Here is a 23,027-nt window from a genome sequence, read left to right as displayed (position 1 = left end):
TGCTGCCATGAGCTCCACAGAAATAAAAAATGGAAAAAAAGGACACTTATTTGAGTACCTGAGATGAAACCAAAACTTGATCTTGAAGGTTAGCAGTGACTAGTTGACTTATAGAAAAGGGTCAGGAGGTATATAATAAAGGTTGAGTTCTACACTTTGCTGTGGTAACAACATACAAATATTTTGTTCAGACATCCTCATTGTCCTACTTTAACCCCAGCAGCAACAAAGGATACTTTGTGTCATAACACAACTCCTCAATCTCTCTCTTCTCCTCCTGCCTCCCCACTCCGCTGCCCTGTGGGATGGGGAGGGGAATTGGGAAGCGTGAAACCTGCGTTGAGATAACAACACAAGCAATGCCCAACACAATTGCTCAGCACCCACTGACCGATGCCATCTCCAAGCAGCTGAAGGCAGCTCCCAGCCAACTCCTCCCAGTTTATACTCTGGGTATGACGTTCTATGATATGGAATATCTCTCTAGCCAGTTCAGATCAGCTGTCCTGGCTTCGCTCTCTCCCAGCTCCTTGTGCACCTGCTCACTGGCAGAGCATGGGAATCTGAAAAGTCCTTGACTCAGGGTAAGCACTACTTAGCAACAGCTAAAACATCAGTGTGTTATCAACATTACTCTCATACTAAATTCAAAACACAGACCTGTAAGAGCTACTAGGAAGAAAATTAACCCTATCTCAGCTGAAACCAGGACAAATCAATCCCCTATAAATAACGGCGGCACCAGTAAACACTACACAGATCTAACATAGAATTAAATGAGGGTTCTGTATCAGACACTCATTGCTAATTTCAAAATGTTAAGAAAATAGTTTCTTTTCGTATAAGCTGCAAATAGACAATTTGACACAGAATAAAAATTGAACGTTTCAGTTTGAACATAAAATCAAGGTAAACTGTTGATGCAAGTTTTTTCAGCAGAGAAATAATAGATGACAAGTTTATAGTGCTTTTAAATAAGCTTTCTCATTTCAGTGTATAAACACTTTTCAGCATAAACATTTGGTGCCTGTTAATAAATTGTTTGTTCAGTATTTGCTCATCCATTTTTATAATTTAAATCTTCTCTAGAAGTTTCAAAACTGCCCAAAAGAGATGCATATCTGGAGAGATACATATGTCTCTCTATATGCATATATATATAAAATACATATAAAATATTTATAGAAATAAGCCCCTCTTGCATTAAAAATATGAGTCTATATCTTAAAAGATAGACAAAACACACAGGAACAAATACTACGTTGGATCTATAATGGAAACTCATTCAACAGTGAAGATGCAGGCACCAAAGTGGCACCAAAGACAGTTTCTACCTACTCCTCTAACATTGTCTTCAAAGGAAATCATACAGGAGAGAACTTAGGACTTACCATAGGAAAAGTATTTTGCCACCTTCCCTGAAATATTATCTCCTTAGTTACCTTGACTTTGAGGGCAACCTCATACACCATCTACAAAGCATATTGTGACACATTGTGTCCAGAATACTCAGTATCCAAATACTTAGGGCTTTATTTTTAGCTCTTACTGTTGAAATACTAGCTTAAAAAAAAAAAAACCAAACAAATGAATCACACACACTAAAACTCAAAAAACCAAATTGATTTATGCCAAGTAAAGGTTTTGGTTTGAGGTGCTACCATTGAGCACTGCAGAACCTCAAATGCCTTCTGAAATCTCACAACTGCATGACACTTGTATTTTTTCTATTGTCCCTATGACATATTATATCTATTATATCCTATCTATTGTACTTTTGCTAATGATTTTTTCAGTACCTACTTCCCACATCTCTCTTCTGATCTTCATTCTAACATGCTTATTTTTTGGGGTTTTTTCAAGGCTTTTGTAAATATTGCTGCCGCTTCCTATTTCCAGTTCTCTAGGTTAATTCCTGCAAGTATAATCAATCTGCATTTCATTCGCCTCTTTCAAATTATTAATGAAGATGTCAAACAAGAACTGCTTTTCTATTGTACTACTTCATTTGCTAATCAAGTGTTTCCCAGCACTTGAAATATTATCTTTTGTTGATTTGAATTTTTATATCTTGACCCATTTTCACCTGTCATGGCAATATCTAGAGCAAATGACAGTGTTTAAAATGGCTGTTTTAGCAGTAATACACCTGTGTTCCCAAGTTGTCAAATGATACACATTTGATAATGTGTCTTCAGAAAAGCTGGGGAAACAACATATTCTTTCAATTTTCTTTATTATCTATTTTCAACTCTAGTAATGGTTGGGCTTTTAAACACAGAAAGAGGTGGTAAAAACTGCATGCACATCTCTGCAAACCTGACAGAACATTTCTGCTACAGCTATTCCACACAAACTGAAATCCAGAAAAAAAAAAAAACAACCAGCCAAGTATTTTTATTCATGAGAGAACTTAATCTGTTTTGGGTAACAAGAGTTTTACTGACACTATGAGCTCATGCTTGTAAACAAAATCTTGCTCTGTTAGCCTCAGCAGGAAAACAGAGAGAAAATATGTAAAATGTGATGGAAAAAAAATCTCTCCCTCAATAAAAAGAACAAGAAATAGAATCTGCAAAGTGAACAAATTTGGTTTTCCACGCATAGTGTAAAAATACCTTGATAGCTTTCTGAAGCACTTCCAATTGCTAACACAGTTTAATGTCCAATAAATGCAGTGACTTAAATTTTTAATTCTATTTTACTTATAACTTGAACAGATACCAGCAAGCAAGTGGTGCATGTACTATTGATAGATTATTACAGTATTCAGTTTGGAAATAACTTCTTTTGAATATTCTTTTGAAATAAGTGAAACTTCTTGAAATAACACAATGCAAAACATATGGTGCATAAGCTGAGTAACACTGCAATATTAGAAACACAGATGCATTACTGCAATTACCAACTGCTTACAGGCTTGAATTTCAAATAGTTACTGAATTCTATATTTCTGGTTTTATCTCATTAGACAACTGCAATCCAAGCATACTGCAACCAATGCTACCAGAAATTACTGCAGAATTTTCATTCAGTCTGATTTTCATTGAGCCTGAGTAAAATGGGAGTTATTTAAAAGCAGAATATGTCTGATAGATGTATTGAACACCAGCATCAAAATGAATAGAAAAAGTACTTCTCCTACCTTGTAATCATCTTCATAGTCATTATATCCACAAGTACTTAAGATGTCAGGAAAAATATCTGACCATCCATTACTTGTACAATTTTTGCTAATATTTCCTGTAAAGAAAAATTTGAGAGTTTAAATCAGAAAGATTCAAAAGTGTCCTCATCAATGAATCTTTAGACAACCTTTTTGTCATTAGTTAGTCACAATCTAACTCTGTTTCCTGTATTCCCTAGGACTCCTGCTAGAGCAACCCAGCCACTTCCTTTCGTGTGCTCCTCATTCACACTGCTTTGGCTTTTGCTCTTGCTTGGAGTTTCCTTTGCACTACAGAAAAACAAAAGTAAACCCAAGCTGTGATAGCAGGATTCTCCTTCAGTGTAACAGATATTTCTGTTACGTCTGCAACAGCCTGAAGTATTTTGCTGTTTTATTTAAAGTCTTTTGGCTCACTCCATAAAGGGGGTAATTTGTAGGTGAAGTCATTTGATAGAAAAGTAATTTAAGTGAAAGTTGTTCTGATCTCCTATTTAAGCTTTTCTGAGAAGCCAATACCAAATGATCTACTGAAGTGTTATAAAAGCTCTTAGACATTATGGTGATGAATTACTGCTACAGCAAATGTTGGTAAGGTTGGTAATGAAGTTTAAAGGCCAAATCATATTATAGGTTGAAGAACAAGGAAATAAAAATGTATGCTGAATTTCACTCTTTGAACCAATATTGAAACAATGTAGTCCAAGGAACATACAGGACCTGTAGAAGTGTGGCTGGAAAGGAATTTTGAATATCTATTTATTTCAGAAATGGTTTTCTGGTTGGAACTGAGCAAAGTTAACTCTTTACAGAAGTCACACAGATGAGATGGGGGCAACCCATGATTCCACTTCTTAATTTAATTCAAATGAATTAATGTTCATACGCTGTGGAACATCTTCAATAAGGAAAACCTGAAGAGGCTGATGTCAGACTAACGAATAGTCATTAATGTTATTATAACTTACTCCTATAATGTTAATTCATGGTCAAATTCCCCTCACATTTCTTAAAGTGACTTGTATACCCATAATGCTTGAAATGCATGATAATATATTGCTTTGGTCTGGAGTGTACCACTGGTCTTTAAGTAACTTAAAGATGCCTATTTTTCACCATAGAAAAATAAATTTATGTGTCACAGATCAGCTTTGGCCAAGAATAACCAAACTTGTTTATATACACTCCAAACTAAAGATTTTGTGATTTTTATCTTGCTGACTGGTTACTGGAAGTTCTTCTTTGTATAAAGTCTTCAGTGGAAAGTTGTAAATATCCTACAAATAGTTCACCAACCAACAACCTAATCTTTCCAGCTAATAAAAAGGCCTTGCCCTAAATCCACAGTGTCTCCTCAAACAACAGGACCACTTCTGCCATTTGGCATAGACATGACGTTTTTAAAAGAAAATGTAACCTATTTATACATTGTGAAGAGTCTTCACTTTAGAAGTGCATCAAGATTCTCTGACTAGGCAGAGCAGAGGAACATCTTAACAGAACCACAAATTACGTCAAAGCAATAAAAAGACTCCCTGTACTCAAGGGGCTGAAGTATTTTCTACTTCAAGTACTCTAATGCCTTCTAACCTAAAGGCAATGTTGGGCAATGTTCTGTGGAAGGCATTATTTATTTCTACACCACCTTTTCATGCAATGAAGTATTTTGGAAGAAAACCTGATTTAAAACTTGTAGCTCGACGCATACATTTGAATAAGAACTTCACAGAATAACTTTCTGAGACTCCTAAACTTGCATTGTCATGTACAAAACAGGGAAAACATTATAGGATAATATGGCTGCTTTTACAGTAAAAAGTCTTTTAATAAAAAGTTACTAATATTCAATAGAGAATTAATTATGTGGTATGCTTAAACTATGATCTCAACCATCACAGAAGAAATTTGGAACCAGGTCTCCAAAAGTTGTAAGGATGAGAAGACAAACGCTTTTTTAAATTCATGATTTAAATTAAGAAATTCTTCAAAGAATTGATGGCATATAAAAATCTACTTTTGACTTGGAATACTTGTATAAAAACTCGGTAGTCTAGATCATCTTGTAGTAGAATTTTAACTCCTTTAAAACAGTAAAAAGCTAAAACATACATCGCAAAAATCTGGCTAAATAAAAAGTTGGACTTCTCGTTTAAATATATTTTTGTAATTTTCTGCTATAAGAATGAAGTTAATTTGAAATGTACTGTGTATGAATTAAATAGATAGCATATTCCTGAGCATAATCAAATTATAAAGGTGCGAAGATAGTTAGATCTTAATTGAATCAACCATGCAAGATGTTTGCTGTCTTTTTTTCTCTGAAATTATAGAAAGACAAGATTTAAAAAGCACCCTTAATTACCCCTAAATTACCCCTAATTACCTCTAAAAAAACACCTAGTTAGTTTCACAAGCAAGAAGTAAACAGGTAGCCATGAAAAAATCTGTATCTGAGAAAATTATAGAAAATTATAAAAAGGAAGGACTCTTTCAGTCGTGCTGACACCGTGCTAAGGTGAAACAGAGTTGCAGTGCACTGTGAAGGTTTCAGACTTAAATATTTATATTTGTTTTATAGTAAAATTAAAATATTGTTGTAATAATAACTAACAGTTATGAAATAAACTCCAGAGAGAGAGTACATGCTCTGTCTGGCAAATAGACAGAAGCAGAATGATTTAATTCAGATTTTGAATTTTTGATATTTATAAGTTTGCCTTGTCTCATGACAACACCTTAATATCTTTGTTTGAGTCATTTGAATACTTTTATAGATTTCATAAGATTTAGTGAAGATAACGCATACTTTCCCCTTTTTAAACTGTTTAGACTATCCATGATAAACTAATCAACATTCACCAGCCTCAGGAATGAAAACCTTTGCTCATGTGTAGATTGTTTTAGTTATCTACTTTTTACTGGAACAAGATTTAATCAACAGTTTTGAGAATAAAGGTATTTTAGTCGTACCCCAAGTTAACCTCAAAACCAGAATTAAATCACTGTGATGACTTTCACATTTTTCACCAGCTCCTCATGACGACAGTTTCTCACCTGAGCAATGGGGATAAGATTTTTCCTGCTGCATTATGAAATACTCTGTGTGCATCATCTATTTCCAAAACCCCACTAACATGCCATAGTGCAAAATGAAACCACAGCAAGATGAATTGACAAGATGGTGCAGAATATGGTAGATTTAAAACAGTCTGAGGCACTGATGAGCTCTTTTTAAGCTCTATTAAACGGCGGAATAAAAGGTTTCATAATAACTACCCTAAATTGCAAAAGCAATAATTTTTGGGTATTATGTGTTAATGTGGGCTCATTATTCTCGTGATAGCAAGGCAGAGCTCCCCTCCTAATCACAGAAGGGACAATCTGCATATGATCTTCTGGCAGCTGTTAGAAATGTCAGTCAGGCTCAGATACCTTAATAATAATCAAAAATAGGTGAAAAAAGAGCAAACAATGTCTCCAGACTTGATGAGTGTCACTGTATTAGAATATATATTTAGTATGTGGCTCAAAGAACACTGTACAGACCACAAAGATGACAATTTGGTCTTTTCATGGTGTATCACGAACGGCTCTGAAAAGAATTTTAACTCTTAAAAAAGAAAATAAAAATTCCAAATAAACAATTTTTAGCACATGATGTTACAAAATACCAGAAAGAAGCCAGCAAAAGTGCAACTTAAAATAAAATACCTGGTTTTCCAGAAAAAAGGCTAAACACTTTTGGGCAAGGGACAGTGACAGTCTCTCCAATCTTTGCAGGACGCCAACAGGTGATGTTATCCCAAACTCCAACACATCCTGAAAAAAACCAGCAGTAACAGACTTGAAAGCTCAGTATGGTCCAAATCACTCTACTGTACTTACGTTATAAAGACCTGGTGGAAGTTTTGGATAAGTGGTTCAAGAAATGTTAGATTCTTTCAAGAAAGCTGCAAAGATGTCGTTTTCTATGAAAATGTTAAGGAAATCATAAGATTCTGCTGATTAATATATTGTTTGTGAAATGTTTCATTAAAACTATATCATTGTGACGTGAGGATGCTAAGAAACAGTAAGAAATGGTTAAAAAATAACTTCCAAGCATTGATATGGATTATTAAGAACTGCAAAATTTTGAGAATCTCTTAATCACAAAATGGACTTTTCTATCTGCAGATTGAACATCACAAAGAAATATTTAAGTAGTTTGTTGGAGTCAACATGGCTCAACCATACCATGTTTAAAGGTGTCTATCTATAATCCATGTCTTCTAAGCTAAGCAAAGAGTGATGAAAGTTTCCGGATATAAGCCTTAGGAGGACAAAAAAGTAAGGAAATGTTATTCATATTATCACAGTTCAAGTTATCTCAAAAAAAAATCATGTGCAAAACTCTGGGTATTTATGTCTTCAAATAAGGCAATTGAAAATTTAAATTTGTAACTAATGCTAAAGAGAAAAATAAAACTTTTATCCTACCAGCATTATGTCCATGAGATTATTAGAAGTCTAAGAGACAGTTTGTTCCTTTCAGTAGAGAATATAAAACTTGGATTAGGAACTGCTCACATCCATACTGTTCTTCAGAATATTTATAGTATTAGCAATTCACTGTTAATTTATTCTGTGCTAGTGAGGTCATGCTCAAAATCAAGCCACATGAGTTCAATGAAGCTGGAAAAAGAATATTTAGAAGTTCTATATTTGTATTAGACCATATTAGTGCAATTAAACTTGGACAGCTTGTGTTGACATAAAATGTGCAGCATCTTGCTTTCAAAGTTTAAGTTATTTTCAAAGTGCACATAAACTAGGGAACTGAAGAATGTGTTACAGGCCCAGCAGTTGGATTTGTCCCCGGGGTGTGTCCTAGTGCAGCAAGAAGAAAAGCCAGTGGCACAGCATTCCCATGGGCCTTGCTTTCCTTTGGAAGACATCCATCTAAGTGTGATAGCTGGGAGGGAGCCTCTGTGGTACCAAGAACAGGGTTTGGAGATGACGAATGAAGATAAGAGGAGGAGGATGGAGGAAATTCTGCATTTGGTCACCAATTCCATAGAGCCCTCTGTATACAGTTTCCCAAGCAAGTGCTATTCTCCAGAAGAAACACTTGCTCATGGGGATTGCGTCTTTCTTCCCTCTTAGTATTGCACAGTTCTAAATGCAGCATCTGTTCTATATTCAGAAGGATGATGCCAAAAATAACGGATTACTAAAGGGAAACTTCACAAAGTTTATCTCTGTAGATAAAGTAATGCCTTATTCCATTGCCTTGTATGCTGGATCAGCTTCTTTTGGTGTTACTAACAGTATCCCTGAGATATCTCTGATGTTGACTTGGCCATCCCTATGCAATTTAAGAGGTTTACATCTGAGCAAGTCACCTTCATAGCCTTTGAAGTCAACAGAACTTCAACATGCATGGGTACTTCCTGAGTTGCAGTTTTGGGTCAAGATCAAGTCCAAATCTCTGTGATGCAGCACTGGGGCTTATGCAAAATAAAAGAATGTTTACCTCAGCCAATTCAGATGATGTTTCCTTCCCAATTGATTTTAAGCCAGAAACAACATCAACAACACGACATACAAATAATCAGAAAGACAAAGAAACTATTTTCTTCATCTGTCAGCACTCAGAACCACAGTGATAAAATGAAACTCTTTTGGCTTTGATGGTTGGACTGCATGATCCAGCATAAACAAGCCCTGGAGGACACAAGATTAATCATCATCTTGTAGTACTTCAGACCTTCCTATTTCATCTCCATTTCCACTAAAAGTGAGAGCTGAGGTGAGTCACGAAAGTGTTGATGCACACCCAAAGAAGCTGATGACTTTCACAAATTTTCCCTTTTGTTTAATATAAGATGATGGATTTGCTGCAGTAATGTGCAAACAAGTTCAGAGGCCTTTATAAATTTTTGTTATGCTGTTATATGGACTGGGCTAAGGTTTTACTAAACAGGTAGCTGAACAACGTAGACTTCAGAGCTCCATTTGTACATTTGCCACAAAAAAACCACTTAAAACTCTTACTCAAGCCTCAATTAGATGTAATATTATATGGAAAAGTTGAAGTCCAAATCCTATGCTTACCAAAATTAATCAACACAATTTGCATCAGATCTTGAAGCTTGCTGGAAGGAACTCAGTATGCAAGTTTTTAATGTTCAAAATTTCACAATAGTTTCCAGGGAATGTGTTTTTTACCTCTCTTTTACCTCAGTATTTTAGACTTTACAGGCACCTACGGCACAGGAGAGGATGATGCTTTTTCAGACTCCTTAAATCAAATGAATGAAATAACACCAAAGATATATTTCCTACATCTAGACTACACTCAAATGCAATCAAAAACTGCAGTTGCTGTCATCAGAATTCCAACAATATTAAGCCTCAGGTTATACATATTTACAGACTTAGTTATTATGGTATGGGAAATCTGAGAAAACTGCTGAAATGTCCCGGAGGCATTTATGGTCACTGAATGACTACACTGGGGGTCTGAAAACTGGACTAGGTGTGAATGCTGAATGCTGCTAGATTTTTAGCAATATTGCAGTCATATACCTTTTTCTTCTCTTATGAAAACATACCCTAATGCAAAGGTGGGATACGATTAACAAGTCCACTCTTACTGCACTTGTATCAATCTGTCTCTTCCATCCCAAAAACACATCTCTTTTCTACAGCACGAGCTTAACTGTGCACAATAGAAACTAGCAATTTATTTCCTACTGGTCTTGGAAATTAAAGATGTGGCACAACTGTAGATCTTGGTGGAGTTTCAGAGGTCTTCAAGTAGATACTGCTCTTCATCCACCATGGTAACTTTTTGCAACAATGACATATACAATGACATACATCAGAGAGCGACAGACAACAATTCACTTCATCCTAAACCACATGAAATTAGGCCAGATTAATTGCTCACAACAATTGCTTGTTGCTTTCCAGCGACTACAAAGCAGTCTATGGTGCTTTAAATACCACACTTTTGGAACATAAAGGTGTGGTAAATACTGTCCTAAATGTTTCTCTTTCTGTACATAGAATTTCTACTTGATCAAACTTGATATTCTCCTCTCTACTCACTGTATGCTATCTGTCCAGCCATTAATTCATTCAGTTTTAGGATTTCTGGACTGTCATCGGTCACTGCTGCATTCGTAAAATCATTATGTAAACTCTTATTCTCTGGAAATTTTATCCATCTTTCACATTACAGGACAGTTTCCTACTGTCTCCGAAGGATATTAATCAAGTAAGAGACAAAATATTCATAATTACATCTTTAAATAAGTTTTAAATTTTAGTTCTGGTAAGAATTTTACCAATAAAATGATAATTTTTATATAAAGCATCTAACTTTTTAAGCAAAACTTAAATTGCTACAATGTTTATTTCATATAATGTCTGCAATTTTTTTTATTTATAATATTTTTAAAATGTTTCAAATATCCAAAGGTATATTAATGTACACCTTTATTCTTTTATGTTCATTGGTGGAATTAGTCTCTATATTTGCATACTGCTTCAATAAATTCTCAAGCATTGAGTGGTTTTGTCCTTTCACTTTGATATGTACGCACATAAAACCAATCCAGCTCTTGATCTGTGTTAGCTCCTCAACTGTTTCTGCATGTCTAGTGTTATATCCTTTACCTTCTTCCTTAACTATTGTGCTGGTTTTGGCTGGTACAGAGTTAATTTTCTTCACAGTTGCTAGTATGGGCTGTGTTTGAGATTTGTGCTGAACAGAGTGTTAATAATACAGAGATGTTTTTTTTATTGCTGAGCAGGGCTTTCACAGAGCCAAGGCCTCTTCAGCTTTTCGTGCAGCCACACTGGTGAGGAAGTTGGGGGTGCCTGGGGGGTTGAGAGGAGATACAGCCAGGACAGATGACCCAACTGACAAAAGGGATATTCCAGGCTAAATGACATCATGCTCAGTATGTAAAGTGGGAGGAAGAAGGAGGAAGTGGGAGACATTTGGACTGATGGTGTTTGTCTTCCCAAGTTACATGTGATGGGACCCTGCTGTCCTGGGGATGACCAAACACCTGCCTGCCCTTGCGAAGCAGTGATTTAATCCCTTGCTTTGCTTTCATGCATGGCTTTTGCTTTCCCTACTAAACTGTCTTTATCTCAACCCATGAGTTTTTCAGCTGTTACCCCTCCAGTGCTCTCCCTGATCCCACTGGTGGGGAGTGAACACATGGCCTCATGACACTTGATAGGTGGCTGGGGTTAAACTATGAGAGCTGCTAGCAAGACTGGCAAAGGGAAAAAAACAAAAGGTTCTTCATCCCTGTTTCTATGGTGTCTAGAAGAACATTACTGCACCCTACGTATAACAATCCCTTTACAATCTCTTCATTTGTATAATTTATTTCACTGATATGTCATTCACAGCATATCCAAGGAAACAACCAAAATTCTCAGAAAACTGTTGCTCAGTTACTCAAAAGTTCTCCTCTACTGATCCTCCCTCCTATTTCTCTAGATGATACTGCAGATGTTATTGTTATTGTTAGCTGGTTTCAATGAGATCACTTACTTTATTTGAATGTTTGGTCTTGAATGCTTGTGATGCATTTGCAGATACTTCATAACGAAAGGAAACATAACAGACTATAAACTACGTTTTGTTTCTTATTTTCTTCAGCTTACATAAGTACTGCCACCACATTCGTCATCCTGCTCTTTGAGACCCAGTCTTTGAGCAACAAGTTCACTTACCTGCTTGTGCTTCTTCATCTATAAAGACATGAGACACTGGGCTTGCTCTAGAAAATTTTGTTTATAGACATATTTTGTATATATGAAACCACTAGGTGGCACTTTGCATTTGGATTTAAAAATTGCTACTTCCAAGGGACCTTTAGCATTTTTTCGCTGTCTAGGCGTGCATGAAACATGAAACAAGAGAGGCTATGAAGATGAGTCAGAAAGTTGACAGCTAGCCTTGGGTTTATTTTTCAAACAGGGAAATGTTTTGATTTTTGTATTTAACTTGACAGAGCAGGAGCCATCTCACCTCTTATGGGCAATGATTTCTAGATTGCAGGTCTGTACACCACAGCATGTAACTTAGGTTGCATGGAACTATGATCATACACAGACTGACATTCTTTTTGCATTTTTACACCAGTGATAAAAAAGAAAAGAAAAGGCGGTGTTAGAGAAATAGCAAGCTGGCAAACTGGAAGCAAAGCAGCAGAACTGCTTAGAGCAGCAATAGGAATAGGACAGGTGCAAAAAACCTGTTGCTCCACAATACTTCACTGAAATTATTTGCCATCTGCTTTTGTCAGGGTCCTGAGTGCACAAATGGGCTGTGATGGCCCTGCCCAGAGCCCCATCCACGCTCAGGTCTGGACCTTCATGTGGCACCTGATTCAGCCTCCTCAGAGCAGACCTGTGTCTGCCTCTGCCCAGACATCTCAGGGTTGTCCCTGATCCTGGTTTCCTGTGCCAGGCCAGAACCTGACCCTCCGCCTGCGGGCTAATGTCCACTGCTGTCCCTGTCCCAGGGAGGTGGCACGTGTCTGAGGCTGGGGCTACCCTTGGTTGTTCTCCAGCTGCCCTGGCCTGGATGGACCCTGCCTGCCCAGGGCCCCCCAGAGCCCCTCTGCGTGGAGCTGCCTGCTTGTACTCCAAGTCATGTGAAAATGAAAACACTGGTTGCAAAGTAGTCAGGAGGCAGCTCCAATTAGTCGGAAATACTGAGGAAATGTAAAAATTTTTAATTAACAAACACTACTCGTAGACAGCAAACACAATTTTGGAAGTCTACGGTATATATTAGGTTGAACCAGTTAAAGGAATGATCAAACCAAGAGAGTTTATCTCATATTCACCTAAAATGTTTGCAGCTCATAGGTTTTTCAAAAGCCAACTCTACTACCAGTAACAGTAAAAATACTGTTTCTGAGATTTCTGAGGATTTTCTGGCTTTTCACTAAATTAAACACTTCAGAAAAAATGTCTTATTTTTCTTTTGAAGAACAGTTTCCCACTAGAGAATCAAAAATCTAATAGCCAATTTTAAATTTAATGAAATTTACATATTTTTAGGGTTCTATAAGGAAATACAGAAGTTATCAGCAAAAAACTTCAAAAGAAACACCCCTCACAAAAAAGAAAACAGATCTTTCTCCAAATTTTCCAAGTAAATTCTGCTTTCCAATCACTCAAAATGTCCTTTGGAGACAAGAGCATTTATTTTTGTTTGACTGGACAGCATTTTATTAATACCATCAGAATGCTGTTTTCTATTCTTATTCAATGGATGTACAGACAAAGCTGTAAGAGGTGCCTTCACCTTCCTGTTGACACAATTTTGACACCCTGTACATTCTTCCAAAAATACCAATAAATGTCAATCTCCAGTTTGTATAAACACCACCACAAAACATTAAAAGTCTCCGTAAAGCACTTGGACCTTATATTTCTGCTAGTTTGTATTATGTCTAACCCATCTGCTATCTGTTCTATTAGGCTGGAACTTTTTCAGTGTTCTGGTACTGAAGATTTTTTCCTTGTGATATTTGAATTTTGGATGTCATGGAGAGTGGACTGCCATGGCCACAGCTGTCTTTATCAGGACTGAAGTGCAAAACCATGCAGGGCAGTATTTCTTTCAGAGTCTTCTGGAAAACATAAGTTCACTAATGGCTGTTCGCTTTCCTTGGAATACAAATGCCATTTATTAATGTCTACTGCTAAATTTCTATTTACATTTTGGGTGGAGTTGAAATTTCAGGTCTTCAAAATCATTGCGGACAAGTGTTGCTTCTCTTCCTTCCAAAAGAGTTTGTTACTGCCACTCTTAGTAACATTTATTATGTGAGATTTTTGAATGAGGCTGATCAGGACATTTTCTTGTCTTCATCATTTTATTTCCTGTTGGTTATTTTTCAGTAGGCAACTCCTTTCATTCACAGTTCTTTCCCACCTTTCTCACCCAGCCTCCTCAAAAGATGAACCAGCTCTGCCTCTCTTCTGCCCTCAAATAATTAAATACAGCTTACACAAAGCCCAGACATTGTCAACACCATGAGGATGCTCAGTTTCATGTGGTGTCATTAATGATGACACTTCAATTAATGAAAGCCAAAGCACTCAAACACCCAAAGCAGTCCCTTCAGCTCCCTTCATAAAAAAAAAATGTGTGAACCAGAAAGTAGCAACATGTCTACTACAGCTAGAAAAGCAGCAGCACAGAGATTCAAGAAAGCTAAAGTTGTTCTACCAAGAGCTACTGGTACTGCATGAAAGAAGTTCCATGATCCCACTATCTCATTTAATTCTACTTTGAATGCTACATCAGATTGCTGTAAGCAACACTGCAGGTTGAAATAGTGACTCGTTTTGCAGAGAAAATAGCTGCAAAATCAAACAAAACCTGATGCAAGACCTTGATGAGACAGGGAGGATAAAGAAAGGGGAACCTTGAGGAGGTTTCTTTTCATGTAGCAAGAGAAAGGCCTCATCTGGTTCTGTATAAGTCTTCTATTTACTAATGTGGAGGAGAGAGTGATTGTCAGGTTGGCCTTGTTATACACAGAGGTGTGTGTGTTATACACAGATATAGGGGGGTGCGGTGTGTTGGGTGTGTGTAAAGGCACTTTCTTACTGCAGAAATAACCTTAATAGCTAAATTAGTTGGATAAAAAACTTTTGGACAACTTGTCATAGCTTCAGCTTTTGAATATTCATCCCACTGTTCTGAAGAGCTTTCAGAAAAATGTGCTCTGTTTCAGCCACAAGATCTGGAGCTCAGTGCTGGAATCACTGAGTGAAATTCTACTGACAGAGTAATTCAGGAGACTGGATTATATAGCAACATTGGTCCCTCTTGCTTTAAATTTATGAATAACTAATAACATCATTCTGGTAGTCTTGTCTATTTTAATTTCCCATTACTAGCTGAGTTATGAAGTTTCTCTTTGAGAGGTTTATGAAATTCTTTCCAAAGCCATTTTCCTTTTTTTCTACATCCCTTCCTCAAAGTCAAGATGTCATATCTAAAATTAAAAATGTTGTCTGACACACGGTCTCACAAAAACACATTTTGGAAAGCAAATTCCAAAAAGACACATCTAATTGTGCAATCATTCAGTCCAAGATGAATAAAAAACCCCTAGACTTCATTTTTTCATAATGAAATCTTTTAAGAACTTTTTGTTGTAAACCTTCTTAAAAAGCCTACTGACTGAGTTTTAACATTTTTGATGGTAAGTTTTCATTTTTCATTTAAAGGTGAACAGAAATGAGTCAGTTACTTTATAAGGGAAAATTCTAAATACTGAATAAAGACAGAAATTTGCAGCAATTTGGAAGACAATTTTTGTGTCTTTTCATTCCCTTTATTGGGAGCTTTCTATTTTTTTTGTAAGAAGATGACATGGGTAGCAGATAAAAAACAGATTAGTTTTTTTCCATATGGACCTCAAAATCTGTTGCTATTATGAACTATTTATAATGCATTAATCTGCCCTTCAAAAATAAGTTTGCAAAAAAAACCCCTCTCCCAGGCTCTCAGCTAAGGTGCATCCATACCTCAGGGGCCAAATTATAGGTGGAAAGAAGAAAACAAATGTGGATAGATGCTAATGCAGTCTTCATAAAATAAACAACTAGATGTGCTAAAGAGCACCACAGAGAGGAAGGCACTGCCACAGATCTTTGGAGAGTGACTTCTTCCCTAAATGGAGTGTAATGCTGTCCACTAATGGAAAAGTATGTGCTAATGCCTGAAAATCCCCCAAAGGGTACAAAGCAAGAGGTGTGGATGTCTCAGACCAACCGGGTCCTGTGGGTTTAGTATATCTTTAGCATTGTTCAAAGGATATTTACACAGTCTTTATAAAGTGTTTCTTTGCAAAACACGCTATTGCTTTATTAAACCATAGAGTAAGCAAGTCCTTTATAGACTTCATAGTCAGGGATTTTAAGTGCGCTACAGTAATTACTCAGTGAAGTTCTTCAGCCCATGTCATGATGCAGCTCAAGCAAGATGACTATAAGATCATTTTATGATGTCAAAAAAACCCCAACTTTCACAGCTTTTAAATATTTCCTTTATGCCTCCCTAACTGGGAGCTGAGAAGATTAGATAAGGTATTCAATACATAATTGCCATCTATGTCAAAGGAGAAGCTGACTGTCCCATATAATCTGGATCCTCCAAAATTCAGTAGCTATGCATGCCAGCCATATTCTGGTGCATGTGACATAGAAGTATGAAGGTTTCTCAGGTCCCCAGTAAGTTAATGAAAATGTTCCACTCATTTTGACAATGGAGGCCCAAGCCTTTGGTGGAAAACCTTAGGGAACCTTTATTTTCAAATTCAAGACAGTACATTCAGATTTTTTTCCAGCTTTTGTAAGTCAGGTAGCACACAATAAAGTTAGCAAAGCACGACAAAGGCAGTATAATGATCTTTCCCATTCAGGAAAAAGTGAAATAACAGTTCTGAATTTATTATAAGGAGCTATGTTTCAAATGTCCTACAAGTTACACGTGGAGCTAGGACTTGGGCTAGTTCCAGCTTGCCAATTTGCATTAGTAATTCTTCTTTATCAGCAGTCAGAGTATTATTTTTCAAAATAGTCCTTACATCTTTGTATGATTAGAGAGAGCTTATTAGGAAAATAAGGACACAGAGATAATGGCTATTTTTGCTATACAAATACATATATTTAACATAGGCTACTCTCTAAAGGTTCTTGGTAAGGGTATCTATAACACGAAGCATAGAACAAATTCTCCTGTAACACTAAACATAGAGTTGTAAAGGTTCATTACCACAGGGACTTTATTCCAGTCACGAATAGAAGGGAATATTCCTTTAGTTTCAGACAGGAATTCAGTAAAATACATAAATCCTTCCACTGCTGTTTTATCACTATCTGCAGAGTTGAGTCAACACCAGACATACTGTGTCCTTCCAAGACATGAAGTTCTTTCACAGCAGTTTGCCTTCAGGAGGCACCCCTCTTCCAGTGAAAAGAGGCTGGGAAGAAAATATTGACAGAAAACTTATTTCTTCCCCTAGGGAACCCAAAATAAAACTGGTATGCATCACAAGGATACCCTTGGAACCATCTAGCATCTGGATGACAAAAGTGTATCTTGAGGAAAGCTTGACTTTCAAAGCCTTATAACAGCTAACGGTGAATTTAATAATTCAAGATTCCATTCGTTAAGCTGGGCTACTAATTAGTTCTCCATCTGGCTGCACAATAATATTATTTATGTAACAGCCATCTCTCTTCATCACTCATAAATAAAAAAATAGAAATCTTGATGAATTGTTCCAGTAAGGTTTTGGATTTTTCTAATTAGTGATCTAGATTAATATAAAGATGAAATTATGGTAAAATACAAACTGTTGATGATCCTTTGAATTATTTTATTGTATATAAACTATATTGTATATTAGAGTATGCACTGAGGGAGTTACACATTTAAATCAAGGAGAGGGGGAGAAAGCATCATAAGTTGAGACTCATGTTTATGCTCGAAGGACGCTGCAGATGGTAGGTCTCTGAGGTCCTGTAATCATCTTCAGAGTGCATTTAAAACAGATTGAACACAAAAAAAGACAAATAACCTACGTACCACCCAACTGAATTTATCTGTTGCCTTTGTATTCTGCTTGCTGAACAAATAATTTTAACATCAGCTTCAACCTACAAGAAAAAATGTCATTTTTCCATAGAATTTTGTTCTGCTCACACGAAAATGTAGCAAAGAAATCTAATAAAATCTAAAAAAACCCATAAAAATTCAAAATGAAAAAATTAACTACATCTATTACTCCTTCTTTCTTCCATTAAATTACAGTTTGCTATGTATTTATCTTTCTATGCAGAAAGAAAATAAAAACAATAAAGTAACGGAGAGTTTGTCTTTTGGATGTAACACTACTGTCCAGCTTTTCCTTTGCACAACTCCATGGTACTCTGGGTGTGAATCTGATCTTCTGTCTGAAACATCGTCTGCCTGGGAAACCCAGAGATCATTCCTACCACTAGTACTTTACTTTCAACATAACTAGAGAGAGATGCTTGGATCCAAGGCTTTCAGCTTTTCCTCAGATTTGTTCTTTCTGCTGGTGCCATCGTCACCAGCCTGCAGTTCCCCTGCCAGTCAGAAAATACCAGCCCCTGGCACACCTCTCACAACATCCTTGCTGCAGGTGTACCTTTAATGCAAAATCACATGAATTCTAAAAAACGTAAAATCATCAGCACAGTACAGACAAGCACGGAAACCGCAACTGCAACACTAAAGAAGGTAGAAGGAGAAAATCTTCAGTTCTCCAGTTATCTGTACATTACAGCTTATCTTCTCTTACCGTTGTAGTCCACTGGCTTTGCACTCTTTAGAAGTTCCATGCACCTTGTTTCCTCCTTGTGAATCTCCAACTGAAATCTGCATTCTGGATGGATACCATTCACCTGTGTCAAATTAACAAATGGGTGTTGTCTTGAAATGTGAATTAAAACGCTTTATGAAGAATGCAACTACCAATAAGGAAAGCCACAGCTTTCACTGGCACTGGTTTTGCCCAAGCACGTGCTGGCATTTTTTAACACACTCAGTGCCCATTTTAGCTTCTCACACATTGACTTTTCATAGCAAAATGTTGAAATAATCTACTAGCATTCAGTGGCTCCTTACTGTAGCATTTCATTTAGCTTTCTAGCACATTCCCCAATATTATGTCATGAGACCTTCTCCAGAAAAACTGTGAGCTAAACTGAAGCAGGAAAGTAAACACATTTGCTTTTTCCCCCCTCCCCCCCCTTTGTAGTAGGTTAGGAAGCTGAAAGTTTAATACAAATCACAGAACATGAAACTTTATGAAACTGCATTCACTTTGACATGTTAAGTTTTGCTTTTCTTCCCCTTTCCACCATGTATATTTTATCTCCTGGAGGTCCCAGAGCATGATTATTTGATTCAAGCAAGTGCTGTTCAGGAAGAAAACCCCACTACTTAAAAGTTAAAGCACTAATGTCTTTACTCCTTCTGAGCCCTGCCCCCAGTTCTTTGATTTTAAGAAAAGGTTATACATGTCCACAGAAAGAGACAGATGTAGCAGTACTGGGGAGAGAAACAAGATCCTGGGAAGAATCAGTACTGGAATCAGTTGGATTCAGAGAGACACACAGAGTCCATAAGAGAGTGCATGGAAGAAACTACTGTAGTAGCTGACAAATGGGAAAGTTGGAAACATCACCGGAGCTAATGAGACAGTTTGATTAACTCAAATGAAATCACATCCTAAATAAATAGAATGGAAATACGCTGTACTTCACTCATCCTCACACTTGTAGTTACCAAGAAAAGGATGGTCTCCTTCCAAGTTTCTTTCTCTTTTCTCTCACTTTTTTTTTGGAAGATATTTAATAACAGAATTTGGTAACAATCTCTGATGCATTACACAGTAATTTTTTTCAAATGACAATACTTAATTAAGCTGTGACTGTGGACCCAGAACCTTGGGCCCAAAGCTAGGACTGAGAACCTGGTGATTCTGTAGGCTCTTTGTGGACCAGCCACTTTCACAGCTTTTAAAAATACAGTGTAATAGCCATAAGCATAACAGCAGGAACTGTTGTTAAAACTCACAAAAATCTGTCTCTTCTCCAAATGTCTCATTACACCATCTACAACATTGGAATCTTACGTTCTTTTCCCTGTCTTTTCTCTGTGTTTACTGTTGAAATTATGTTTTCAGTGCAGAGTTTTTTCTTTTTAAAGACAGATATTTAACATAAATTAGAATGTCTAGAACTTGTAATAGAAAGTTCAGCATTATACTGAAAATATCTACCTTTTGTTATGTATTATCTACTTTACAGATAGCTCCTATGTAAAATAAAAGTCTCATGTATACATAATGTTTTTAATAGCATTTTCATTTCACATAACATATTTTGGGTTTATTTTTTCTTTTTCCAATTGCAAACATTCAGTAACCAACAGTAGGTTTCCTTCTCATCAAAAAGTACTATAATTACTGGCTCTTGGAAAAGAAGGTTCCAGTAAATAGAAATGTTAAATAAGGGATAAATCAAAGCAGCTACTGCAGTTAAGAAACCAGCAGCATAAACAACTCTCTCTTGTACTTAAATAACTGCAAGTTTTCCAGTATCAGTGACGTAATAGCGAAGATTACTTTGAAATGATAAATTTGCTGGTAGCTGAAGGTAACACAACATTACTTTTCAAAGCTGGGATGCACGTCAAACTGTACTACACAGTGTTCTAAGACACCTGTTTTGTTCAGCTTCACAAAGCAAAAGAGATTTACGGTTCAACACTATGTGGTTCTGATCACTTCCCAAAAAACATCAAGACCTCCAAAATGCATTTTGAGGGTGCTCACCACCTCTCAGGACTGGTGCTCATCTATCTTTCCCTCTGCTTAACCAAGAGTAGCTTATCCTTTGTCACCAATGAATACAGAACCGCGTGTGCTGTGCAGTGTAAAGGTACACATTGAGCTGGAAATCCAGCCGAGGAGTCTCTCTGCATTTTAAGCAGCTTAACAATTTCTGAGGCATCCAGACCAGTAGTTTTAATGGATAAATATTTCCTCTGACAAGCAGCTTACACTCACTTTCACCGTGGTTTCCTGACTTTTGGTGTTATATAGTAACACCAAAGATTTAGATTTAGAGGGCAGATTTTGGTTGGCTACTTGGTTTTTTGTATATCATGTTTCCACCAATGTAACTGACTTTTACAAACTTTTAAAGAAACTCTTGAAAATATAAAGATGCTAAAAGCAGGCACCCTAAAGAAGACTGCAGTTATCTGAATGCTTTGTAAGTCTCAGTCCAGTGGCCTGGATTTTCCCCGCGCGATGACCGCCAGTGGCCCTCTGCACCGCCCCGGGGCAGCGCTCCGTGAAAACTCTTCGCAAACTATCGGTGCCCACCGGCCACGGGGAAAACTGCGGGGAACAAGTGCCCACTCCGCGGGGATGGGGACCGGGCCGGGGCGGAGCCGTCCCGGCCCTGCGGAGCGCCCGAGGTTGCGGGGCGGCACCGCCGCTGCGGGTGCGGGCACGGAGCCTGCCCCGGGGGCGCGGAGAGGGAGCGTCCGATGATCCCGGCGGGGGCTGTGGACCCGCTCCCCTCGACATCCCCTCCCAGGGACCCCCGGGAGGCACCGATGTCCTAGAGCCGCACCTGCCGCGGCTGCCGCCGAGCCCCCGCCCGGGGAGCTGCGGGATACCGCCCGCGCGGGAGGCTCCGCACGGGCACCTCGGGGAACAGCCGAAGGTCTGGAGGGAGTGAGTTTTACCCTGTGCCGCGTGAGCACGGGAGACTTACCCGCCCCAGGCTCCAGCAGAGCGAGAGGAGGAGGATCGGCAGGTTCCTCATGCCCGCCGATTCCCGGGGCCGGCGGGCTGCGCTGCCCCGCGCCGCTCCGCGGGGCCCGTCGGAAGGCGGCGAGCGGGGTGCGGGTCCCGCCGTGGCACCATAGGGCCCGGGGGGCTCTGCCGGGGCGCCCCCGCCCCGCGGGCAGCGGCGGTGGGCGGCTCTGGCACCTGCCCCCTCTCCGGCCGCCGCCAGCTCCCGGCCCCGCCGCTTCCGTGCCCGCCGCCGCTCTGCGCTCAGCTCCTCCTCTGCCCCCCGGCTCCTGCCCGCCCGCGTCTCCCCAGCCCCTCTCGTCGTCGTCCTTTTCTCCTCCTCCCTCTCGCCGCCGCCGTCGCTCCCCCCCATAAGAGGTGCGGGTCGTTCCCCTCAGCCGGGACGCCCATCCCGCCCATCCCGTCGCCCCGCAGAGGTTCCCCGGCGCTCCCGGGCTGTGGACGGCACTTACCCCTCGCTGCCCGCTTTGAGGAGCCGGAGAACACCCTCTTCCCACGCATTAGTGCGCAGGGCGGCTGGGTGGGTGCCCGTCCCAACAGCGCACCGGTGCCCACACTGGGGTGCCTTTTGCTGGTGAAAACATTAAGACATAGAGCACGGTCCGCTCAAGCCAGACGCACATGAAAGAAAACCCCGTAAAGATATGGGGTGAGTGAAGTGATCTCTGACAGGGTCAATCTTACCCCGGGGCAGATCAACAGCTGTATTACCAAATCTTTCTTCCTCCCAAGGGGTGCTTTTTCTCCGAGGTCTCAATAGAGGACCAACAGTTTAAGGACACTCCATATTACTTTCTGGCTGTTTATGCTAGGTGTCCATCTGGGTTTTACCTCACAAGGCATATAAAGTATATAGTTAAGTGACATGTTATAGAAAAAGAAGAGCTTATATGCTGGCCTTTAGCTGAGAATGAGAATATATGAGTTGTCTTTCCACTGTCTTATATGTGCTGTAATGTGAGTACAAGGTATTAAAACAGACTGAGAAGGCATCATAAAACTCTCCTACGTAGTGTTATGCCACCCAAAATAATGAGCTAAAAAAAAAAGCTGAATAAAATTTTCATTTTTTAATGCATATGCAAAAATTAGTGTCATATATTGAGAAGAAATTCCTGATTATAACGTGCATGATATCATTAAAAAAAAAATACTATGAACTGTAATGAGCAGTGTTAAAAACCTGCATGTCGAGAGCAGAAGGAAAGATTAATGCGGAAAGAATGTGGAAACACTAATGTAGAAAGAAAAACTTATAGGATGGCATATGATAAGGTAATGAAAGGATTTTCATTGTAACAGAAAATAATACCTCTTTGGATTGATTTTGATCTGTATGTGAGAAGTGAACTAAAATGTCAAATTGCAACTACTCCTGAAGCGGTTGGGTTGGAGAGGAGCCTGTTTATGCCATTAGCTCTGAGATTCCCAGGCAGGCTCTCAGACCAAAACTCTTG

The 23,027-nt window shown here is 38.5% G+C and overlaps 1 protein-coding gene across 1 annotated transcript in view; it reads right to left on the bottom strand.

Annotated features, from left to right (window-relative positions):
- Positions 1 to 21,812, bottom strand: part of VIPR2 (vasoactive intestinal peptide receptor 2) — a 51,015-nt gene extending 29,203 nt beyond the window's left edge. The window contains exons 1-4 of the mRNA XM_032705509.1: positions 21,530 to 21,812; positions 18,538 to 18,640; positions 6,878 to 6,985; positions 3,146 to 3,243 (exon numbers count right to left, since the gene is read on the bottom strand). Of these exons, the coding sequence (XP_032561400.1) occupies positions 3,146 to 3,243; positions 6,878 to 6,985; positions 18,538 to 18,640; positions 21,530 to 21,580 (360 nt within the window). The 5' untranslated portion in view covers positions 21,581 to 21,812. The remainder of the gene's footprint in view (positions 1 to 3,145; positions 3,244 to 6,877; positions 6,986 to 18,537; positions 18,641 to 21,529) is intronic.
- Between the last annotated feature and the right edge of the window lie 1,215 nt (positions 21,813 to 23,027).

This window comes from Chiroxiphia lanceolata, chromosome 1 (assembly GCF_009829145.1).
Source record: "Chiroxiphia lanceolata isolate bChiLan1 chromosome 1, bChiLan1.pri, whole genome shotgun sequence".
Taxonomy (NCBI): domain Eukaryota; kingdom Metazoa; phylum Chordata; class Aves; order Passeriformes; family Pipridae; genus Chiroxiphia; species Chiroxiphia lanceolata.
This window is presented reverse-complemented; position numbering and strand designations above follow the sequence as displayed.